The sequence below is a fragment of the Eptatretus burgeri genome, chromosome 9, assembly GCF_056783735.1.
Source record: "Eptatretus burgeri isolate ZD-2024b chromosome 9, Ebu_testis_v1, whole genome shotgun sequence".
NCBI classification, from domain to species: Eukaryota; Metazoa; Chordata; class Myxini; order Myxiniformes; family Myxinidae; genus Eptatretus; species Eptatretus burgeri.
The window spans coordinates 98,743,176-98,766,353 of NC_140969.1; the positions used below are offsets into that span (position 1 = coordinate 98,743,176).

A 23,178-nucleotide genomic window follows, 5' to 3' on the forward strand; every position below is an offset into this window, starting at 1 on the left:
TCCGTGACTATCAACTGCGGCTGTATGGACTTGAGGCTCGTTTTTCTGACGCTGATCCTGCTCACCATGTTCTTTCAGCGAGGGAGCCTCGTAAGTGGAGGAGGCCAATGGGCCGACCACGTGCCTCGTGGTTGCAGCAGGTTGATCAGCATTTCAAGGAGATTGCGATGGGCCAGGCATCTGCCTGGGGGATGGCCAGACGAAGGCCCCTGAATTACCGGCGGAAAGTTGACGCAGCGACGTGCTGTTCTGGCTCATGGTCCCATACCAGACCTGACCTCACCCTAGCATCCCAAGCCCACCACCCTATACTATCCATTAAGCCAACACCAGGCATGTCCATTGCCACTGCCCTTTCAATGGACTGATAACTGCCAGGCTCGAGCCAATTTAATGTGGAACCCTTTGTAGGGCAGAACTGGTTTTGCTTCACAATAATAACATTGCACTTTTTCTGCTTGGGATATCTAAAAAAGCTGTTGATGGATTCGGATGAAACTTGGTGGAAACGTTCGGTGTGTGACGAGGATGAACTCATTAGATTTTAGTGAAGATCCGGATCCGGATCCGACGACTAGAATTTTTTGAAGTGATTCTTCATTATTGAGAGATCGGGCCAAAAACGATATAGTAACGTATAGCATGGTATTTCAAAAATGTATTGGGCCCGATATGTTCTCGTGGATCAGCATTATATGGCAGAGGTATGCACTCTACCGAGTGCCCTTCTAGTTTACATTTTATTTCATTGGATGGCACGGCACTTCTAAAAAAGGGTTCTGCTCACGGCTTGGTCGTAGGTCTGACTATGGAGGTGATGGTCCACAACTTCAAATTTGAGTTTACGACTTTTGTGACTGAACATGCTTCACAATATGTACTCTTCTCTCTAAGAGGGATAAAGAAATAACATTACATCTGTATTGCTTTGATGAGACATTATCTGACATTTTCTGCACACACTCAATCACAAGGTATAACAACTTGGGTTAATGAAACGAGTCGTTTACATTGATTTTATTAAGCAATGAAATTGTAAAAATACTTAATTGTTTTTTTTTTTTTTTTTTTTTTTAATCATCTTGTATTTCTTTGTCGATAAAGTGAAAACGACTTCTTGGAAAGCCAAAGCACGATTGTTGATCTTGAGCAATCTCTAGAACATTTTGAATGCCCATCATAGGCTGGAATTTGGAAACCAGGAGAAAGTGGAGATCTTTATTTTTTTGCTCTGTCTCTGTCTCTCTGCTGTTGCTGGATACTTCACGCACAGGTTATGCGGACGGTTGATCCGATTGAATCCAGCAAGAAGAAGGTCGAATCCACACTGGATCGTCTATCCCAGCAAGTCCAGCAGGAGAAAGAGATGATTCGTGCACGCGCAAAGAACTTTCATGTAGGTTGTTCCAAACTATCTGGAAATGGCCTGCGCCACGTTCATTCAAGTTGGTTAATCCTTAAAGACGATATCTTTTACGTTTTTAAGTGTTTTATATTTACAGAAAACTTTGCTTGCTTACAATGCCAGCTGATTGTTAAAGTTCAGTTTTCAATTTAACTTGTGAATGCATGTTATACAAGTTGTTGATCGTCAAAAAAAAAATCACTGGTGCCAAGTTTCAATTTTTTTCCGTGCAGCGGTTTTGGAAACTCAAAGGTCCTAAGTTTTTATCTTGCCAAAACGAAGTTTTTGCAAGATATGTTAGTCAGCTTGTATGTTTTTTTTTTGTTTTTTTTTTGTCTGTAATCACGGATAAAAAAATTCTGCAGCGCACAGTTATCATTGGAAATTTTTGTAACTTCGCATATCAGAGGCCTATAGAGGTCCCTTTTTCATTGCACAAAATTTTGAAGGTCAAGGTCACTTTGTCGCAAATCAGGGGAGTCGACGAAACCCTTATTTTTTTGAGTAATTTTGATCGGATCGTCTTCAAACTTCATGGGAATATAGTTCATGGTCTGGCACTCAGCTGATTAATTTCTGGTGGCGATTGGCCTTGACCTTCATTTTTTTATTTTTTTATTTTTTATTTTTATTTTTGGTCTGTAATCATGTATAAATCACTCTGCAGAGCACAGTTATCATTGGAAATTTTTGTAACTTCGCATATCAGAGGCCTATAGAGGTCCCTTTCAGCGCATAAAATTTTGAAGGTCAAGGTCACTTTGTCACAAATCAGGGGAGTCGACGAAACCCTTATTTTTTTTGAGTAATTTTGATCGGATCGTCTTCAAACTTCATGGGAATATAGTTCATGGTCTGGCGCTCAGCTGATTAATTTCTGGTGGCGATTGGCCTTGACCTTCATTTGTTTTTTTTGTTTTTTTTTTGTTTTTGGTCTGTAATCACGTATAAATCACTCTGCAGAGCACAGTTATCATTGGAAATTTTTGTAACTTCGCATATCAGAGGCCTTTAGAGGTCCCTTTCAGCGCATAAAACTTTGAAGGTCAAGGTCAAAGGTCAAGGTCACTTTGTCGCAAATCAGGGGAGTCGACAAAACCCTTATTTTTTGAGTAATTTTGATCGGATCGTCTTCAAACTTCATGGGAATATAGTTCATGGTCTGGCGCTCAGATGATTAAATTTGGTGGCGATTGGCCTTGACCTTCATGGTTAGCGCCTCAGGTCAAACATATTTGACCCCAAGGTTAAATTTTCAAGTTTTAGGAACCATATCGTGTAGTACCTCAAATTGAACACCTCGATGAGTGCTTTCTAGATATGTCAAGCTTGAGACATTATGACGTCATTTCGTGACGTTATGAGGCAAAAGCATATTTTTCATGGTTACTCTGTAGAACGATTCTCATCGGAATTTCTCGTAGGCAGATATTCCTCAAGGAGTCGCTCCTGGTGGATAGCAGCTCTGTTCACCTCAGTGTGACCTTAAAGAAGTCACACGTGGTCACCTTTTGGCAAGATACAGGTCACCCTGAGGGTGACATTGGTTTATTTATTTATTTATTTATTTTTCCTTCCTTTCTTCCAACATGGCTGTCACACCACGTGATGTATGATGTCATAAGTATCATTAAAACATTCTGCATGAGTAGTTGCACTTGCGGTGAAAATTGTGTCCATCGGATAAGCGGTTGCAGAGAAAACAGAAAATTAGCATGGACGTACGGACGACCCAAAAACATCATGCCTCCGACGACTTCATCGGTGGAGGCATGAAAAGTTCAAGTAACTGAAGGCAACCACCATATAAAGGTGGTTTTGGTTTTCGAGTCTTTATTTTCACGATTTTTTAAACTTGCAAATGGAGCTAAGAAACTCCAGAGGCAACAATATTTACCTTCGTCACCTAATGTGGACAGAGGTTATTTTTTCACATCTGTTTGTCTGTCCTTGTTTGTTTGTTTGTTTGTCTGTGAGCAGGATATCTCAAAAAGTTATTGACAATTTTGTAGGAAATTTGGTGGACAGGTTTGGGTGTGCGACAAGGATAAACCCAATATAATTTTGGTGCAGATCTGGAAAGGAGAAAATTTTTTTTTAATGTGATTATTAACCATTGAGAAATGCAGTTAAAAGCGATTACACAGTCGCTCAAAAAGTTATTGACGGTTGCGGATGAAACATTGTGGACAGGTTGGGTAAGTGACAAGGACTAATTGATGTCTTTCAATCCAGACAAATCTCACACTCTCACTATGTCTCTTCGAAAGGACCGTTTACAAAACCCCCCCATCCACTTTCTCAACAATCCTCTGGAAGAAGTCTTTTCTTTCAAGCTTCTAGGTCTCACTATCTGCCATGACCTTTCCTGGGAAAGTCACATTTCCAACCTCGCCTCAAAAGCCAGTCGCCGACTGGGAATCCTCCGTCGTGCTAAGTCCTTCCTCGGCCCTCTTGAGCTCCTGACCACTTACAAAGCTTTTGTCCGTAGCCTGATGGAGTACTGCTCTCCCCTCTGGGCTGGTGCTCCTGCCTCCCACCTTTCTCGGCTTCACGCTGTCGAAACCAGGGCATTTAAGATCATCGGCATCTCCCGCAATGAAGCTGAGTCTTTGGGCCTCTCACTCAATCACCGCAGGTTGGTCGGTGGTCTTTCTGTCTTCTACCGACTCCTCTCCAGCCTTGCCCCCCTGCTCTCTCTGCGATTTGTCCCCACCACATTTCCACAGGGCGCTCAAGGTCCGCCAACAACCCCCTTCTGGTAAAACTACCAAAATCACAAATCACTGCTCATCTTCACTCTTTCATTCCTCTTTTTCCCGCCTTTGGAATAAACTTCCTCACTCTATTCTTTCCCATTCTTCCCTCCAGGCTTTCAAAACAGCTGTTCACCACCACCTCTTATCTTCCCCCATCCAAATCCTCGATCTTTTCTACCCCCGATAATCCACCCAAGCCCACTTCCTTCATTTCTCCTGCTTTCCTTCCTGAAAGTCCCTGAAATGTCCATCTTCTCTTCGCCATGTTCCCCGTCCCATCCCCATCCCTCTCCCTTCCACAGTTCACCTAATGTGTCTGTTCCCCACTCTTTTGTCCCTTCCACTCCCGCCCCTCTTGTCTCATGCCTCCTTGCTGTGAGTTGTGTGTTAGCTCTCATACGAGCCTCGACCAAGGTATACAAAAAAAAAAAGAGGTCATGTACCCTTTGAAAATCATTTTTGCACGTCATAACTCGAGTTAGAAGTCTCTATCTCTCCGTCTCTCCATCTCTATCTCATTTTTTCATAATGTTGGGGAAGGCGTATTCATCGATGCGTTCGTGACAAATTACATTTTCTAGTTTTAATTACTTATTTTCTTTTTTTCCCCCCTATTATTTTGCAGATATTGCCTGAGTAGCGAGGATTTGCAAATTGGTCTGCCAGTCTGCACTTTAATTGCTTGTGTGTTGTGCACTCCTAAACTGTTGGATTTGAACGAGTTGAAATTTAATGGTTGTACTTAAGGTGTGCTCGAAGGTTTTTGGCGTTTAAAAAAAAAAAAAAAATCAGTAATGGGAGTGGGGGTGGTAGACACAGTTTCTATGTCTATGTGTGTTGTGTCACGCCGCTCCTGGTGGGAGAGTGTCTGTCTTACAAGTCCCAGCAGCTTACAGTGCTGCTCGCATTGAACCAGTTACTGCACTGACGGAAGTTGAACACACAACTTGTATATGTTACAGTACAGCAATAGTTTATTCGCAGACAATATTTGCAATATTGTTTTATTCCAGAATGTATTTTTACTGCAAACAACTCAGTGTTAATTTTTGTAATTCGCTTACTTATTTGCCAAAAAACGATATGATGAATTTGTTTCATGCTCCCAATGATGAATGATTAATGTTGTATTATTATAACGATATTAAGAAACGTAGGCTAATAGTTATGGCTTGTTGGCATTTATCAGACGTGGCTTATGTAACGCACTGCTTCTCATCGAGTCGTGAATAATGCACCGCAATAAAATCCTAGCCTTGCGCTAGACGTAATGACGGAACAATGCTTTACGATAACACCATCTAACTAAATCTGTCATCCCGAAGCAAAGCATCTGGCATATTCAACCCATCGGCTTCGGACGTCAGATTGTCCGATACATATATGGGTTATGTTGTTCAACTGCCATCAGCGACGGGACGGATCGAGTGCTGGATGTGTGGGATGACTTGCCCGTCTGTAAAGGTTTAGCCTAGTTCCAGATGTAATGCCACAATGACGTCCCGGACTTGATGCCGTAACATGACGTCGTGTCCCAGGCTCAACGACGTCGCGACATCCCAGAAGTTAAGCACGCGACAGACAGACAGAGGGGCAACGGATGGAGAAATCTGACTACTTTAATATATAGATAATATCTCTGTAGAAGAGGAGTTGCTGGAGAGGAAAGAGATGAGAATTCTTTGGTGAGTTCTCCGAGTGTCACAAAGGGAGTGGATGAGGAGATGCACAAGAGAGCTGGAGTTGTAAATGTCACAGAAAGAATGAGAGAGAAGAGGTTGCGGTGGTTTGGACACATGATTAGAAAACAAAGGATGAAGAACCAACCAAGAAAGCATGAAATGAGCTAATTAGAGAGAAAAGATCAAAAGGATGACCGAGATGAGGTGGAGGGATATCGTGGAAAGAGATTTGAAGAGCGTGGGATTGAGAGAGGAAGTTGTGGAGGACAGACGGGAATGGATAAGACTGATCCGAGTGGCTGACCTCGAACTGTTGGGATAAATGTGCAAAGAAGAAGAATTGTGGGATAGCTATTCAATATTGAATGTGTATTAGTGTTACGAATCTGGAAGCCTTTTGCACACAAACAGCCAGAGTCCCCATAGTTCAGTTATTTCGATAAGTATGAGTTTATAGTTAGAATCCCTCCTGTCTAATGGGAATTTCTTGTGTGCACTACGAGTTATTTTTGTTAGGTTTTTACAACAACAACAACTACAACGACACCACCCTCACTCAACCCGGTCGCCATTGCCCACGTGTTTTTGGCTGAAGTCGTGGGTGGAGCCTTCATCACCTCAGATCCGACTCCGCCCCAGAAAGGTGGGAGTTGCCCCGCCTACCATGGGCCTGTCCAATGAGGGACGGCCAGCGGATCACGCAATGGGACCATCCAATCAGGAGGCGAGTGGCGAGGAAAGAAACCGCTCCCACCTCAAGAAACCAGATGAGTGATTGTGGTGATTGGCTTGGTCTGCAGTCGTGGTTCGAGCGGTCTGCGGTCCTTTGCGGTGGCTCACCGTGGTGGTGGTGACCGAAGAGCAGTGATCGTGGCGACTGCTGAGCGGTCTGCAGTCTTGGTGCTGACAACGTCAAGGTAGTGGGTTTGAGTCCCACCGTGGTGGTTCGGGTCGGTGTGACCACACGAGGTGAGACAGGTACCCTGGCCCGGCTCTACTGACTAAAGACCCACGGGGTCCAGTTTTGTGTGTGTGTGTGTGTGTCCGTGTGTGTCCGTGTGTGTCCGTGGGCCCCATCTGTTAAGTAGAATCGTTAAGTGCCTTGTTAATTGTACATTACATTTCTTTATTCGTGATAACTCTGCTCTGTCTCCCTTCCCTCTGTAAATTGGATTTAGACAAGTGGACCCTACCTCACGCTGTAGAAATATTGGCGACCACGGTCTGCTAAGGGACCCGTGAACTCTCGAACTTATCAGAGAGTCACGAGCTACATTCCGGGTGTTCGGTGGGAGACGACTCCACTGCTCCACCTCGTTGTCGTTTATCGCCATCGATCCCCAGCCCACAACATTATTTGTTTCGAATAACAATTATTTCAATGAAATAATTTAAATTTTTCGGTTATAATAGTGTTATGTTTGTGGGGATAAATGGAGGAATTTCACAGCAAATTTAGGATTCCATAAGAGTTGCTTGGTCTGTGGACATGTATTAGACATGTTGATGTAAATCAAGTCGAGGAAATGTGAGCTCAAGTGTTACTTGTCACCACGGGGGGGGGGGGGGGGGTGCTGTGTTGATTAGATAAGGATTAAGACCAATTACCCCCAGTATGTAATTGCACCCTGTGACCTATGTTTTTGTATTTACAAGCCAGCCATGAAAGAAGTGCGTTTTTATAACAACAAGAAGTAAGCAAAACGTGCCGAGCAGGCAGAAGCCCCGCCTTCCCGGTTTTCGTGCCAACAAGCCACGCCTGGGGGTGGATGATTGATGGGTGTGACGTCAGAGAGCGGTTGGAAGAAGGGTGAAGTTCGAAGACGAGACAGTCGTTGAGAGGAACGTGGCTGGAACGGAGGATCTCGCTTTGCTCTCCTCTCGGCACGACAAAATGGCTGTGCGATTCTCGTGTTGCGCTGAGCAACACGCTGGCCATTGACTCTTGGCTGGGTTGTGAGAGACGGACCTCAAAGCCTCGTGTATGTCTACCGAAGGGAGCGGCGCCATTCTGCAGAGAGCGGGCGTCGGCGAGCGCGATTGATGAGGAAGCCGCATGGTGGTTCCTGAGCCCTGGTGTTGAATACCGCCTCACAAATTACCTCATGTACGTTTCCCGCCCAGAGAGTGGCTCGGTGACATTTTGGGGCGCATCTTCCTGCACAGGACGAAGCGCCTCAATCGCAAAGCGCAATAAAGACCATCTCTGGACAAAGCAAAGTACCAGAATGAAGGGAGGATTTCCTTTTGTTTAATTTTCCCCTTGTCTGTATTTTAGTTTGTGTGTGGGTCAGGTGAATTAAGCTAACCGCCAAACCCATGATAATACATTAGTTCGCTTTTCAAACATTTTAATTAAACTTTAAAAAATACACACCATCATCGTAATAAAATAAGTGTGGGTGTTGACACGTGCGTTGCAGCACAATCGACAATCCTTGAGAATTACCGTTTGGAAGTTGGACTCGCCAAACACTTGAGTCACTAACGAGATATTGCTATGCTAATCCAATAGATGTCACATGTCACCCGAGGTAAGAGCTGTTTGGTGCATTCAACGTGCCACGTTGTTCATCATATTGTTTCTCATACATGTTGAGTTATACGGAATTGTACTCCATCTAAAAGGACTCTCTCCATAATAGATCCACAAAACGCTGATTTTGAGTTTAATAAATCTCCAGTCCTGAGATGGAGTTCGTGTTTTTGGGTACGTGGGTTATACATATAAACTGGTATTTTCCTGAGAATTTTATCTGACAAGTTCCCTGCGTATTATACACGGTAGTGGATTCTTTACGAGTGATTACGGTGTGTACCTTTGTGTTGGCAGGTGCGTACCGAATCGCTCCAAGCTCATGGTTTGCAGCAGTTGAAATTTGCAGAGAAGTCTGCGGCGAGAGAGGAGGCAAAACAATGTGTTAAATTTTGGCTCAATACTCCAGGTGCAGCTTGTCAAATGTGCATGTTGTCTGTATCAAGCATTCTCTTGTAATTAAACTTGTATGCTGATCACATTGATGTTGATGAAATCACTTCGAAGATAACACTGCCATATTTGTGTCACCAGAATCCAATCATCCCTTGCAATCTGCAATCAGGAAATCTCATCAGTGGCCGTCACAAAAAGGCGGCTTATTTTTTTTTTTGGCGAGGATTATGGGGAAAGTTTCCTCTGTGGCACAGGCCTTGTTTACTCCTACGTCGCCCCATACAAAGTTTATGGGAGGCAGGATTATCAAAAGTAGAACGAATGAACTCAATTGATTTTGTGAAAAAAATTTGGGAAGGATATTCCAAGAACTCAAATACCAGGAAATTGGATGCCGGAGCAGTTAACCATTATAGATGCTCTATCAACACCATGATAATCAAATTGATCACTTTATTGACCCGATTAATGTGTTTACTTTATCGACATCAATGTTTACGTGGATGTGACCTTTTCGAGAATGAATTTGTTGACGTCAGATTGTTGTGTGGACTTGGAAGCTGAGATTGTTTCAATTGTTGGTGTTCTGCAGATAGTGCTGTCGGAGGAACGATATTTGAGGCAAATGTGCGATATTGTTTGGTTTGGAGACTCGAGGAAAAATGTATCGTAAACCTTCCAATATCATTGGGGTTAAGGTTCCTGGAAAATTCCGCAATAGATAAAACGGGGATTGTGGAAGCCAAGGGCCAATGGGAAGAGGGGGGTTCAGTTCCTGGATTTTGAGAAAATATCGAGGAAGATCGACGGCAGCCAGAAAAGCACATTACTATTGAAATGAACACCGAACATAAATAAATATACACGCGTACATATATTGTTGCGGTTGTGGAGGTAGATTGAGGAATTTAATCGGAAAGTTAGGATTGAATAGAGTTGTTTGGTCCGTGGACGTGTAGGATACATCTCGATGTAATTAAGTTGGGAGACTGTGAGCTTGAGTGTTACGTGTCACCACACGGGGTGGTGCGGTGTTAATGAGATCGGGATTAAAGCCAAGTTCCCCAGTATGTGATTGCCCCCCTGTGACTTTCCCTGTTTTTTTTTTTTTGTATTGCAAACCAGCAATGGACCATTACGACAGAGCTGCATGACCAAGTAGGAAGAAGGTCCGCCTAAAAGGGTGACGGAGGGCGAAGTCACGCCCCTGAAGCTGATGATTAATGAGCGTGACATCAGAAACTAGGCAGGTGTGCTGAATAGGCGAGAAACCCCACCTTCCCGGGCTTGGTGCGAGCAAGCCACGCCCTGGGAGGAAACGGTGGTTCGGTTATGTTAAAGGAGAGATTAGGAGGAACGCACGAGTGCGGTGACGCACGCGTTCGAGAAAAAAACGTCGCTAAAAGATGGCCTGTAAGAACAGGGCTTCACAGCAAGCTTTCCTTCAACGCATGAAGAAGACTGCACGATTCTCGTATTTGTGCTGAGGCAATTTGGCTCACGTACCGAGCAAGACGGTGGCCATCGACTCTTGGATGAACCTCGCGTACGTCACCAAAGTGGATGGCGCCATTCTGCAAAGAGCGTATCGGCAGGCGCGATAGACAAAGAAGCTGCAAGACGGTCGGTGAACCTTGGTGTTGAATACCGCTCACGAATTGCCTGACAAACGTTCATGCTGTGAGAAGGCGGCTTGGCGCCATTTTGCGCGCGTTTACACGTGCAAATAGAAGCGCCTCGATTCCACGTTCCAAAAAGACCATCTCTGGACCAAGCTAAGTGTCAGATTTAAGGGAGGATTTTCTTTTATTTGACTTCCCCTTGTCCGTATTCAAGTCTGGGTGTTGAGGTGCCTCGGCTTTGACTTCACCTCACATATATTCTATTCTTGTTAATGTCCGTTGTAAATATTTGTCTATTTTCATTAAATTCCTGTGTTTATTTTAAGTTGCTGTGTCCGTGTATTTCACGTGGGGTTCATGTATAAACCTCCTCCTTATGCATCCATTTGTTCCTCCATCGCTCCGCCCTTGCTCTTGAGGTGGGATTGCTCAAGCGGAGCATCCCACGGAGGTACACGCTACACTCACAGACCTATGCACAATGAGGCTAGGAATCTTTTACCTTATGCATATATATATATATATATATATATATATATATATATATATATATATATATATATATATATATATATATATATATATATATATATATACATACACACACACACACACACACACACACACACACACACACACACACACACACACACACACACACACACACACACACACACACACACACACACACACACACACACACATACTCACACACACATTTATCTCTTCTCTCTCTTTCTCTCTTTCGCTTTCTATCTCTTTCTCTCTCTCTTTCTCTTTCTCTTTCTCTTTCTCTTTCTCTTTCTCTTTCTCTCTCTCTTTCTCTCTCTCTTTCTCTATCTCTCTATCTCTCTATCTCTCTATCTCTCTATCTCTCTTTTTATCTTTTTCTTTTTTTGTTTTTTTCTTTTTTTCTCTTTTTCTCTTTTTCTCTTTTTCTCTTTTTCTCTTTTTCTCTTTCTCTCTTTCTCTCTTTTTCTCTTTTTCTCTTTTTCTCTTTTTCTCTTTGTGTTTTTCTCTCTTTCTCTTTTTCTCTCTTTTTCTCTTTTTCTCTTTTTATCTTTTTCTCTTTCTCTCTTTTTCTCTTTTTCTCTTTTTCTCTTTTTCTCTTTTTCTCTTTTTCTCTTTTCTCTTTTCTCTTTTTCTCTTTTTCTCTTTTTCTCTTTTTCTCTTTTTCTCTTTTTCTCTTTTTCTCTTTTTCTCTTTTTCTCTTTTCTCTTTTTCTCTTTTTCTCTTTTTCTCTTTTTCTCTTTTTCTCTTTTTCTCTTTTTCTCTTTTTCTCTTTTCTCTTTTCTCTTTTTCTCTTTTTCTCTTTTTCTCTTTTCTCTTTTTCTCTTTTCTCTTTTTCTCTTTTTCTCTTTTTCTCTTTTTCTCTTTTCTCTTTTTCTCTTTTTCTCTTTTTCTCTTTTTCTCTTTTTCTCTTTTTCTCTTTTCTCTTTTTCTCTTTTTCTCTTTTTCTCTTTTTCTTTCTTTTTTTTTTCCACCCCTCTATCTTGTCCCCTTTGGACGCACAATCACACGCACACAAGAGCATCCATTACCGATTCGCAATCGGTCTCCTCTGGCATAACACCCCACCACACCAAGCCTCCCACTCCCACACCTTAGACACCAGTATTCGCCCTCTTACCTCCCCCAAAGCGTACTGCTGAGTTGCTTTGGTCGGCCGACCGCACCAGCTATTGCGAGGCCGTTAGTCCTCATCTGCTCTCTTTCTTTCTGGCTATCTAACCTTTCTCGGGTTTGTGTGTTTGTGTAAGTGATGGCGTCTGCCGTAGCATAAGTTAAAATTGTGGAAGTTCTAACGGGATAAGTCTGCTCTGCGTCTGCTTTTGTAAATTGCTTGCCTTTTGTCGCACCCCATGAATTCCTTGCTGTCTCTGCTGTATATAAAAATAAACCCAATTTATTGTGCCACATTACCTTTCCTCGCTTGATTGTAAATAAATGTTTGTGTAGAAATGTTCCCAGCTCGTTTTTGTCTTGTCCTTCATTGGTCCAGCATGGTCCGTATCCTAGCCGAGCCGGGACGTTATCCCCCAACGATCTGTTTTCCTAGCCGGTATGTCCTTGGGCAGTTGCGCTCGGCTGCATCTGATCCGGTTTGAACAAGGCGTACCGAGGGCAGGACCCCCGGTAATTAAATCAGGTGACCATTGGGTAACCGGTATTCATTAGACGGAGGACTTGAAGTCACGTGGTTGAGTTATTGGCGTTCACGGCCGATTAGAGACCAGCTGCGTCACGGAGTCGTCCGTGTGTGATGGCCTGCGATTCTGGAGAGTCTGGGGGGAACCCGAGGTAGCTTCCCCTCCCACCCCCGTGGTCTTCTTGCTCCTGACCCCGGGTCTGCAATATTTTTTTATATATATATATATATATATATATATATATATATATATATATATATATATATATATATATATATATATATATATATATATATATATATATATATAGACAGTATATACATATGATCATGTTAACATTGAAATAAACATGTAAATAAAATATATACAGCTTAAACTAGAATGCCACTCGGTAGAGCGCATACCTCCACCACGCAGTGCCTGATCCACCAGAACATATCAGTCCCAATACATTTTTATTATATCATGCCAGATATCGTTTTTGTCCACAAAAAATTAAATAATTCTCATGTCCGGATCTGGATCAGATCTTCACCAAAATCTCGTCAGTTTGTCCTTTTCACTCACCCAACCTGCCCACTACATTTCATCTGGATCCGCCCACAATTTGTAAGATATCCTGAACCCAAACAGACAGGAAGGGGTGAAAACATAATCTCTCACTTTCGGTGGTGCAGGTAATTAAACAAAAATGCAAGAGTTTTACCTTTTTTAATTTCATATAAAACAGCAAGGTGGGTTGGGGTAAGAACGTTACGTGCTCAAACTGTCCTCTGCCGTAAATGGGAAACGTGAGACTTAGCTTGGGATGATGCCGTTGGGGGTTCGGGGTGAGAGGGACTGGAGCATGGGAAGGTTGAGTGGGGAAGGCAATTCAGTGAACGGAAAAGCAGCACTCGCTTTATGACGAAGGCGCCTGCAGCATTGCCGCAACCCACAATGGAGAAGGGTAACACGATCCTTAATTCACCTTACTTTGAACTCCAATCTTCCCTACTTGGAGAGCACGGTACGAACGAGAAGGCATCGTCCTCCAGAATAATCCTGTCTCGTCAACGTTAGAAACCTGCTCCATCATAAATCCCTTCACCTTGATTAGTTTCATAAGATTAGATTTTCATTGGTGTGTTGGTGTTGTAGGGTCTTGTTGTTGTTTTTTGCCCTCGATTCTCCAAATTTATTGGTTTTTATACATGTTTGTGATATTATCATTGTTCACACTTCTATCTCTCTATATCCATCTCTATCTCTCTTCCACTTGACATGTTGCGAATTATTATCTGACCTGGAAGATGAGAAATGGGTACTTGAGTGGTCGGGATGGTCATAAACGGTATCGGTACTTCTGCCGATAAATGCCGTTGCAAATCTTTAAAAGTAGTTTGCATCTCATGTTGCTTGCAAAGTTTATTTATTGTCGATCCAGAAGCAAATTTTTTTACCTCCGCCACCAAAGGTTGACAGCGGTTATGTTGTTTGTGGACAGATTCGGACGAAACCTGGTGGACAGGTTGGGTGTGTGACGAGGACAAATTGATTGGATTTTGGTGTCTGACAAGGACAGACGGTCCGGATGCATATCCAGCCTATCAGTGGGATGTAAAATGTAACCTGTTCAGCCTGGCAGGTTTGCGCGCTAACGAGTGTGGGTCTGGTTAAAATCTGTGTTGAGTCCTGTCTTTGTAATCATTAACAGCCATTGGAGCAAAACCTTCCAAGAAAAGTGACCTTGAAAAAAATGACCTTGAAAGTCAAACCTTTTTTTTTTCTCTCGTTTTCTAGTGAGGCAGAATCCACATGATTCCGTTGCTCGACATGGATGTAAAGTGTACCCACAAGTCCAACAACCTGATACCCCTTTGGTTTGTCCCATCGTCAACTGCAACCGGCGATTTGACAACATTTTCTTACTCCAGGGACATGTGAAAAGGTATTTTCCTCATCTGCAGTAACCTCTGCACCACTTTGAGCTCTTAATTCTTGGTTTCATTCTTTCAGTCTTTCTGCTCACCTCTCTGCCTGATTGGATGACCTTCGGACACAACTAAGGTTGTGGGCCCACTCTTTGGAGAGTTTATTTGATTAATTGGTTGAAACCTGGATGATGTATATTTCGCAGTTGCTGATCTTGATGGTTATTGAATCGGATGAAACGGTAACGTGTGCGTGCGTGCGCGCGCGCAGCATAACATATTCTCTCTCTTTTTGTCCCATCCTTGCTTTACTCCCTCCCAATACAGTGCAGCACCCTCCTCCCACACCTTTCTGTCTGTCTCCGGATATATCTGGGCGGTGTTTATGTCTGGACGGGAGTTTGTCTCCGGACATGTCCGAGCAGTGTTTGTCTCCTGGCCGTGTATTTATAGTATGACCGGCAGAAAATGGATTTCAGATATTTTGTTTCCATCTTCAGTGTCATTCTATGCAGAATCATTTTGATGAGACTGTATGAATCATAATTAACACTCCACCACACGTCTGCCTTCCCTTCCCATACCCCTCCTCGCTCCCCTTCCCTCCTCTGTCCTTTCCCTCCACCTCTTCACTCTCCCCCACCCCTCTCCCTCACCCCTCTCCCTCTTTCCCCCTCCTTTTCTCCCTCCTCCCCTTGGTATCCCCATCAGTGAAGCGACGGGTGGTATTTGCTCGTGATATAATGTGGGCAGAGGCACATCTGTCGACATCATGTCAAAGAGTACCGTTCTTGTTTGGTTTGGTGTTCATGTGGCGCAGGCATGATGGGCCGAGTGTCCTCCACCTGCATCTAAATTCCTTGTGTGTAACCTATCTTTGAAAACTTGCTATTTATAAGTGGATATTAAAGGGGAACCTATATATATATATATATATATATATATATATATATATATATATATATATATATATATATATATATATATATATATATATATTTTGTTTGTTGTTTTTCAGAAAAAAACATTCAGAATTGTTCATCACGGTGTAACTCGAAGGCAAAATTTTTTTTTTTAATTCATTTTTATTTTTTTGATTTCGCTAGTGACGTCACGCATTGAACCCACCTTGATCCAAACGGTGGCTTACATCGGGAAACGGTGCATGTCGAGCCCAAATTCTTATACTGATTCCAGCGTCATTAGCAACTCGAAAGGTTCTCAGTACATTGAAACGGATCAGTGGGATTTTGAGGAAACGGTTGCAGACAAAACTAGAGGGGGAGCACTCGGTAGAGTGCAAAACCTCCGCCACCAATACTGCTAGGTCACTCAAGTGAACCTGATATCCTATTCATTCAATTTGACGTCAACAGTGCTCACAGAGTTATAGTTTGCAACTTTCCCTTTTACTTTTAACTTTTACATACTCAATTAATTCGTCATAACTAGATTCCTTGAGACAGAAATTGATTTTACGTGGGTATATCCACCTGAAGTTCCAAAATCAGCCGCAATTATAATTTTGGCATGTTTTTTTGTTGGAAACCACTTATAACATGGAGAAATGCAAAAAAAAAAATCGAAATTTTGTTGAAAAAAAATTTGCAAAATATTTTTTTGGGGGGTGGGGCGGTTGGAAATCACTTAAAACATGTAGAAATGCCAAAAAAAAAAAATCAAATTGCCTGCCATAGCGGCCATATTGGATTTTGGACCAAGTCCAAAATATAATGGCATTTTCCTTGGACCAGACCTAACCCCCCCCCCACCAAGTTTCGTCGAAATCCGTCGAGGCGTTTTTCCGTAAAACTGTTCACAAACAAACGAACAAACAAGCAGTCATAGACTGGTATTTACGAAATCGTCAACTTGACCTCTGACCTTGTCTGATAAAAGCTGTCTCTCGAGAAGGTAGCGATGCAAACCAGAAGTTTCTACGATGATTCTGCACCAAACCATCAAAAATCGTAACGTCGACCGAAGCAAAAATCTCCATTTCTCCACGCAATTATTTTATATTATTTTATCAAAGTCACAAAACCGTAATATTCGGCCATCCACCAACAACAGCAATGCCAACCCTCCCAATTTCATCGGGAGGCTTCCGAAAATTCACCCAAACTCCCGCCCTTACGATCACTATCCTTATCCTCCCGAAATTTTGATATTTTTGCACTGTTCACTAATCAGAATGTACTAGTATGAGAATTGAATGAAAAGCATCGTCTGCTACGTATAGCATGTGGTAACTCCATAACGTTCGCTGCTACCAAATTGTACGTAAAAAATTGCAAATTCAAATGAGGAGCAGCGAAACATTGGGTCTGGATCTCGCTTATGCGATCATGCACTGAGATTTAGTGCATGCGGTATGTGTGCAATACAGTGCATGCGGTATGTATGCATAGTGTATATGCATGCGATACGCTCACTGCATGCAGCTGGGCCCCGTACCAGCCCGGCGGTCGCGACCACCGTGCGGTGTTTAACAGCCGCTAGAGTTCTACGAGTCGCGCTGCAGCTGTGGAACATCGACTTCGAAGTTACCGATGCTTCAAGCCCTCGATGTTGATTACGAAATGGCAGAAAAGAAGCTTACGAAGACCAAGAAATGGTCTCAGAAGTGCAAGACCGAATACAGTCTCCAATACCCGTGTATTCGAAAGTGTGAAAGAGGAATTCATCATGCGTATTGTACAGTATGCAGCGTTGATATTTCAGTTGAGCACGGAGGTCGCCATGATATTCGGAAGCACGTTGGAAGCAAACGGCACACAGACATTGCAAAGGAGAGATCTTCGAGCACGAGTACCGGTACACTTCTGAATTATTTCACCAAACAAGGGACAAGCGAGGAAGAGGGTGTTACCCGAGCGGAACTTCTCTTTAGTGGATTTATTGTGGAACATAACTTGCCCATATCAGTCTCAGATCATGCTGGACCTCTATTTCAAAAGATGTTTCCAGATTCAAAGTTGCTTCAAAGTATGGATGTGCAAGAACAAAAACTTGCAAGATGTGCAAGAACAAAAAAAAAAAAAAAAAAAAAAAAAAAAAAACAAGAACAAAAAGCAAGGAACAAAAAGAAAAAAAAAAAAAAGAAAAAAACAAGAACAAAGAAGAAAAAAGAACACTGGTGAACAATTTTTTACTTTCTGAATGTTGTCTAGATTTCTACAAGTGAATTAGGGTATTCTGGCACTGCTGAATCAGGAAATGGCATCCGTTTCTCTCCATCAGGTCAGGTTTTTGTGCTAAGTTGATTTGAAAAATCAGATCTTGTGACAAAATCAATTACATTTTTGTGGCATTATCAGCTGATTTTTGTCAACACATATCATCCTAAACATGTTTTAAAGAAAAAAAATGTTTTGCCAACAACATTTATTGATTACATGATAGAAACATCGATTACTGTCATCTGAATGGTGGGCATTGATAAAGGTAAGTACAAGTAAATTGCATGTTGCGTCACCACTGTTCAAACTTCAGGGCTTGAACTTCCGTTTCTTAGAACTCCTGGAATGTTCAGCGGCAGGGAGGTCTCTCTTCAGATTCCAACAGTAGTCAGCCATCATGACTGCGTCCCAGCGACCCTGATACCTGGTCTCCATCTCCTTCATGTCCTGATGGAATCTCTCCCCTGCTCGTCACTCATTGAACCCAGGTTCTCAGGAAACCGGTTCATATGTGAAAATAGGTAGTGCATCTTGATGCTCATGTTGCAGCCCAGGTTTCTGAAAGCAGTCAGCATGTTGTTGACAAGTTCTGCGTAGTTTCTGGCCTTATTGTTGCCAAGAAAGTTCTTCACTACCAAAACAAATGTCTTCCACGCTTCCAGTTCCACTTCGTTCATTGAGTTTTTGAACTCTGGATCTCTGATGAGCTGACGGATCTGAGAACCATCAAAGATGCCAGCTTTCAACTTCTCCATGGTCAATCCTGGAAAAGCCTGGCACAAGTAAGTGAAGCAGTCACCATCTTTGTCCAGAGCCTTGGTGAACTGCTTGATTAAGCCGAGCTTGATGTGCAGCGGTGGGAAGAGTATTCTGTCTCTGTCCACCAGAGGGTCGTTGATGACGTTCCTTTCTTTGCATGGCACCAATTCCTCCCGCACAGGCCAGTCCTTCTTCGTGTAATGCTGAGCACGGTCCCTACTATCCCACATGCACAGAAAACATGGGTACTTGGTGAAGCCAGACTGTTGTCCCAACAAAAAGTTCACCATCTTCAGGTCAACACAAATAAACCACTTATGCTGATCATAACCAATTTTCTCCAGCACGTACTTCACCGCTTCATACTTCTCCTTCAGTGTAGTCGAGTGAGCGATGGGTACAGAGGCAAACTGGTTGCCGTTGTGTAGCAGAACACATTTCAGTGATCGCTTGCTGCTGTCAATGAACAGTCTCCAATCTTTGGGTTCGTACTGTGGCACTCCAAGCTTGAGCAGAAGCGCATGTCATAAATTGGCGCATGTAGGTATTGTACATTCTTCAGAGTTCGTTATTTCAAGAAATACAACTTTTTTGTATCACATTATTACAAAATCTGCCCCATTAACTTTAGTTTTGATCCACGAACTTTATGCTTTGCCTCACCAATTTTTGGAAGATTTTGAGGTTTTATGACTTCAAACTGATCCCTTTTCGACATAATCACCTAGAACTATCGTACCTGAATACTTCTTGTCATTAAAATAATTATTTCCAATCAAAACAATTATTTGACATGACATTTTACCCCCACCAACTTCTTCTAAAATGCTCCACACATGCGTACATGTGAACAAAATATGTAAAAAACGACATGTGGCCATATCTCAAAAACTTGACCTGATTGAACAAAACTAATGTGAGTTTTGGATTCAGCGCATCAGATTCGTCCTAAATCAGCTTAAAAAATGCAGACAACAAATTTGTTGTTGACCAGTGTAATTGGTGAGTTGTCAAATGTTACTGCTTCATCTATTGCCGATATTGCTAGACTCGCTCCATTTAGCCTAGCTACAGACGGTAGCAATGACAGTGGTGAGGCCCAGCTATATCCTGTCCTGATTTCGTACTATGACAACAGTGCTGGGATTGTGAAGCAAGGTTTGCTAAGTTTGCCTGCGTGCAAACAAGATTCCACTGGAGAAAACATTTTCAAACTGCTTGATCATGAGTTCAGGGACAGGAAAATTCCGTGGGGAAATTGTGTTTCCTTTTGTGCTGATAATGCCTCTGTCATGGTGGGCAAGCACAAAGGAGTCGCTGCTTATATCCACAAACAAAATCCAGAGTGCTACATCATGGGATGCCCTTGCCATATGATGCACAATACGGCCAAGAAGGCGGCTCAGGCCTTACCCATTGAATTAGATGACTTTCTCATCGATATTTACTACTACTTGGACAAAAGTAGTAAACGCGTCAAAGGAGTGAAAGCACTGCAAGAACTCTGTGATGCCCCGACACACAAGATTCTGAAGCATGTTGCAACAAGGTGGCTGTCCCTTGGTCAGTGCCTAGACAGGCTGATTGAACAGTGGGAGCCACTTCGCCTCTTCTTCAAAGAAGAAGTACGAAGAAAAATGCAACCAACTGTAGCCAAGACTCTAACAACGAGCAAGAAGGACGGCACTGTATCTACTGCCAGTACTGGCACTGCAGGATCAAGCACTAGTGGAGCAGCATTCACCACTACCACTGCAGTATCTGCTGCGAAGAAGACAGCAGGGACAGCACCAAAACCAATGCTGAGAGCAGGTAGCATCACCGGCCCTTCATCACGTTCATCTACAAAGCAGATCCCTTCAGAGTCGAGAAAGACTGTGATAGTCCCATGTACAGGCAAAGAAGGACCCAAGTTAAGTTCTGCTTTTGCCAAATCACTTGATAGAAGCTCAGCAAAACCTTCGAATCAGAGGTCTTCTTCCTTGGCTGCACCTACCTCAAGCTCTCTCCTCAAACGTAAAATTGGATCTGGTACTACGAGTCTGACCTCTTCTGCTGGCAGTAAACGCAAGTGTGATCGCCCTGCGGCTAAGTGCACTACGAGTTCTACAACTAAAAGCGCATCTTTCTCAAACACTGTGCAGGAATCTAGAGAAAAACGTGTCAACAGGATGTTCTTGTCTCCACAAACAAAACTCTATTGTTTCTTCCTTCGATATGCTAACAAGCTTTTTGAGAAGGGGAATCTTCTGCTCCAAAGAGACGAACCCTGTATTCATCTCCTGCACGGAGAATTGAATGGTCTTCTGAAAGATATCTTCGTATGGTTTTTGAAACCATCGGTGTCATCGGTTGCTCTGGTAAATGTACCCTTCTCTGACAGACATCATCAGAAGAATGATGAGGACCTCATGATTGGGAACGATGCCAAACTGTATATAAGGGAACAAAGGAGTCTCAAGAAATCCACCTTCACTCTGAGTGAGTCAGACATCCAAGGTTTCTTCAGTGCAGTTCGCTCATATTATGTGAAAGCCTGCAATTACATCTTCAAAACCTGGCCGCTAGATGATGAATTAGCCAAGCATGCTCAGGTGCTGGATGTTAAGCTACACCAAGAAGTGGGGTTTGACTGTGTGGAGTTTTTCATCAAGAAATTCCCCTGTCTGTTCAGTGGCGGTGATAGTGACATAGACAGTCTTGAGAGTGAATTCGCTCACTACCAGGCAGATGCCTCCATAGCTACAATTGCTACTGAGACAGTGAGAGTGGATGAGCAGTGGCATCGGATTTCACAGCTCACAGATCCCTGCACTGGTGCCAAGAAGTATCCTAATTTGAGCAAAGTGATGAAGGGAATCTTGGTCATTCCTCATTCAAACGCATCATCTGAGCGGGCACTCAGTCTTGTACGGAAGAATCATACTGAATTTCGTCCCAATTTGAGTGTCAAAACCCTGGAAGCTCTCTTAATTGAAAAACTAGCTCATAGCACCCCTTGCTACCAGAGAGAATACAGCAAAGACATAATCAGAAGGGCTAAAAGAGCCACACAGCTGTCACTCAGCAAAGCTGCCATGGAAAAAGCAAGCAGCAGTAGTACCAGCCAGTAAGGGAAGAAAAATATTGCTTCTTTTGTGCTTTTTGTTAATCTTTGATTGTCCCCTAACTTACTAATATTAACATACATGTAACATTAAAAAGTGCACAATTTTCCCCTTTTTTTGTTCAAAAAGTGGGAATTCTTAACATGTTAAATGCTCCAAAATAGGGCTCAGAGGGCACTAGAGAGCGTTTAGACCCCCAGAGCTTCCAGGGCCCTAAGGCGGGCCCTGGACCCCGCCGCAAGGGTCGAGCGCTCCGCGCTCGAGATGTGCGCTTTGCGCACATTATTTGGTGTCGGTTGAAAATCCTCCCGAATTCTGATTTCCAAAAGTTGGCATCTCTGCAACAATCTTCACAGAATCCGACGGCTCAGCGAGTCAGGCATGCGACGATAACCTTTATTGGGATAAAAAATGACTTTTAAACACCATCTTTATCGAAAACACAGTCAGCGCGCACACGTAAAACCTTTACGTGACTCAACGACGCGTCTGCTCGAGCGCACTGCATCACGTGACGACCCGTGACACGTCGAGTGAAATATTTTTTTATACAATCTTAAAACGTCTCCAAAACATCCGATTTTTACCAGAATTTCGACATCCGAGTTTTAAGCGTCCAAAGCGATCACAAAAACCGAAGACAAAATTAAAATCGAAGTTAAAACAAACTCGTAACATCGAGCGAAGCAAAAAATCTCCATTTCTCTAAGCAATTATTTAATATTATTTTATCAAATTCACAAAACCGTAATATTCGGCCATCCACCAACAACCTTTACATAATCTGACGGCTTAGCGAGTCAGGCATGCGACGATAACCTTTATTGGGATAAAAAATGACTTTTAAACACCATCTTTATCGAAAACACCGTCAGCGCGCACACGGAAAACCTTTACGTGATCAACAACACCTCTGCTCGAGCGCACTGCATCACGTGACGACCCGTGACGCGTCGAGTGAAATATTTTTTATACAATCTTAAAACGTCTCCAAAACATCCGATTATTTTTTTTTTTTCTTACCAGAATTTCGACAACTGAGTTTTAAGCGATCGCAAAAACCGAAGCCAAAATTAAAATCGAAGTTAAAACGAACTCGTAATGCCGAGCGAAGCAAAAATGCTCCATTTCTCCACATGAATTTACAGAATTATGTTTGACCTTTGACCAATTTTGACCAAAATCTAATCAGCGCGAGCCACCACCCTCCTGAATCACGTGGTGTAATTTGACATTGGTAGCTTCTTCCGTTCTCGAGTTATCGTGCCTACAAACAAACAAGCAGTCATAGACTGGTACTTACGAAATCGTCAACTTGACCTCTGACCTTGTCTCATAAAAGCTGTCTCGAGAGAAGGTAGCGACGCAAACCAGAAGTTTCTCCGATGATTCTGTACTAAACCATCAAAAATCGAATGTTTTGGATGTTTGACCTCACTATGACCTTGACCTTTGACCGATTTTGACCAAAATCTAATCGGCGCTAGCCATCACCCTCCTGAATCACGTGATTGAATTTGACATTGGTAGCTTCTTCCGTTCTCGAGTTATCGTGCCTACAAACAAGCAGTCATAGACTGGTACTTACAAAATCCTCAACTTGACCTCTGACCTTGTCTAATAAAAGCATGAATCAGTCAGAAGCCCAAGGGGAGCTTGGATTCTGA

General features: G+C 42.8%; 1 protein-coding gene across 14 annotated transcripts in view; it reads left to right on the plus strand.

Annotated features, from left to right (window-relative positions):
• The window catches only part of ZNF451 (zinc finger protein 451), a 111,897-nt gene that overhangs the window by 29,876 nt on the left and 58,843 nt on the right, over positions 1-23,178 (plus strand). For 12 of the 14 annotated variants that reach the window (XR_015061936.1, XM_085896301.1, XM_085896303.1 and 9 more), the window contains 3 exons: positions 1,274-1,396; positions 8,680-8,791; positions 14,333-14,480. Coding sequence is in view for 13 of the 14 variants with exons in the window: in XM_085896301.1 (XP_085752427.1) it covers positions 1,274-1,396; positions 8,680-8,791; positions 14,333-14,480 (383 nt within the window). In the remaining variant the exon portion in view is untranslated. The remainder of the gene's footprint in view (positions 1-1,273; positions 1,397-8,679; positions 8,792-14,332; positions 14,481-23,178) is intronic. The other 2 variants (XM_085896312.1, XM_085896313.1) reach the window with 1 other exon arrangement.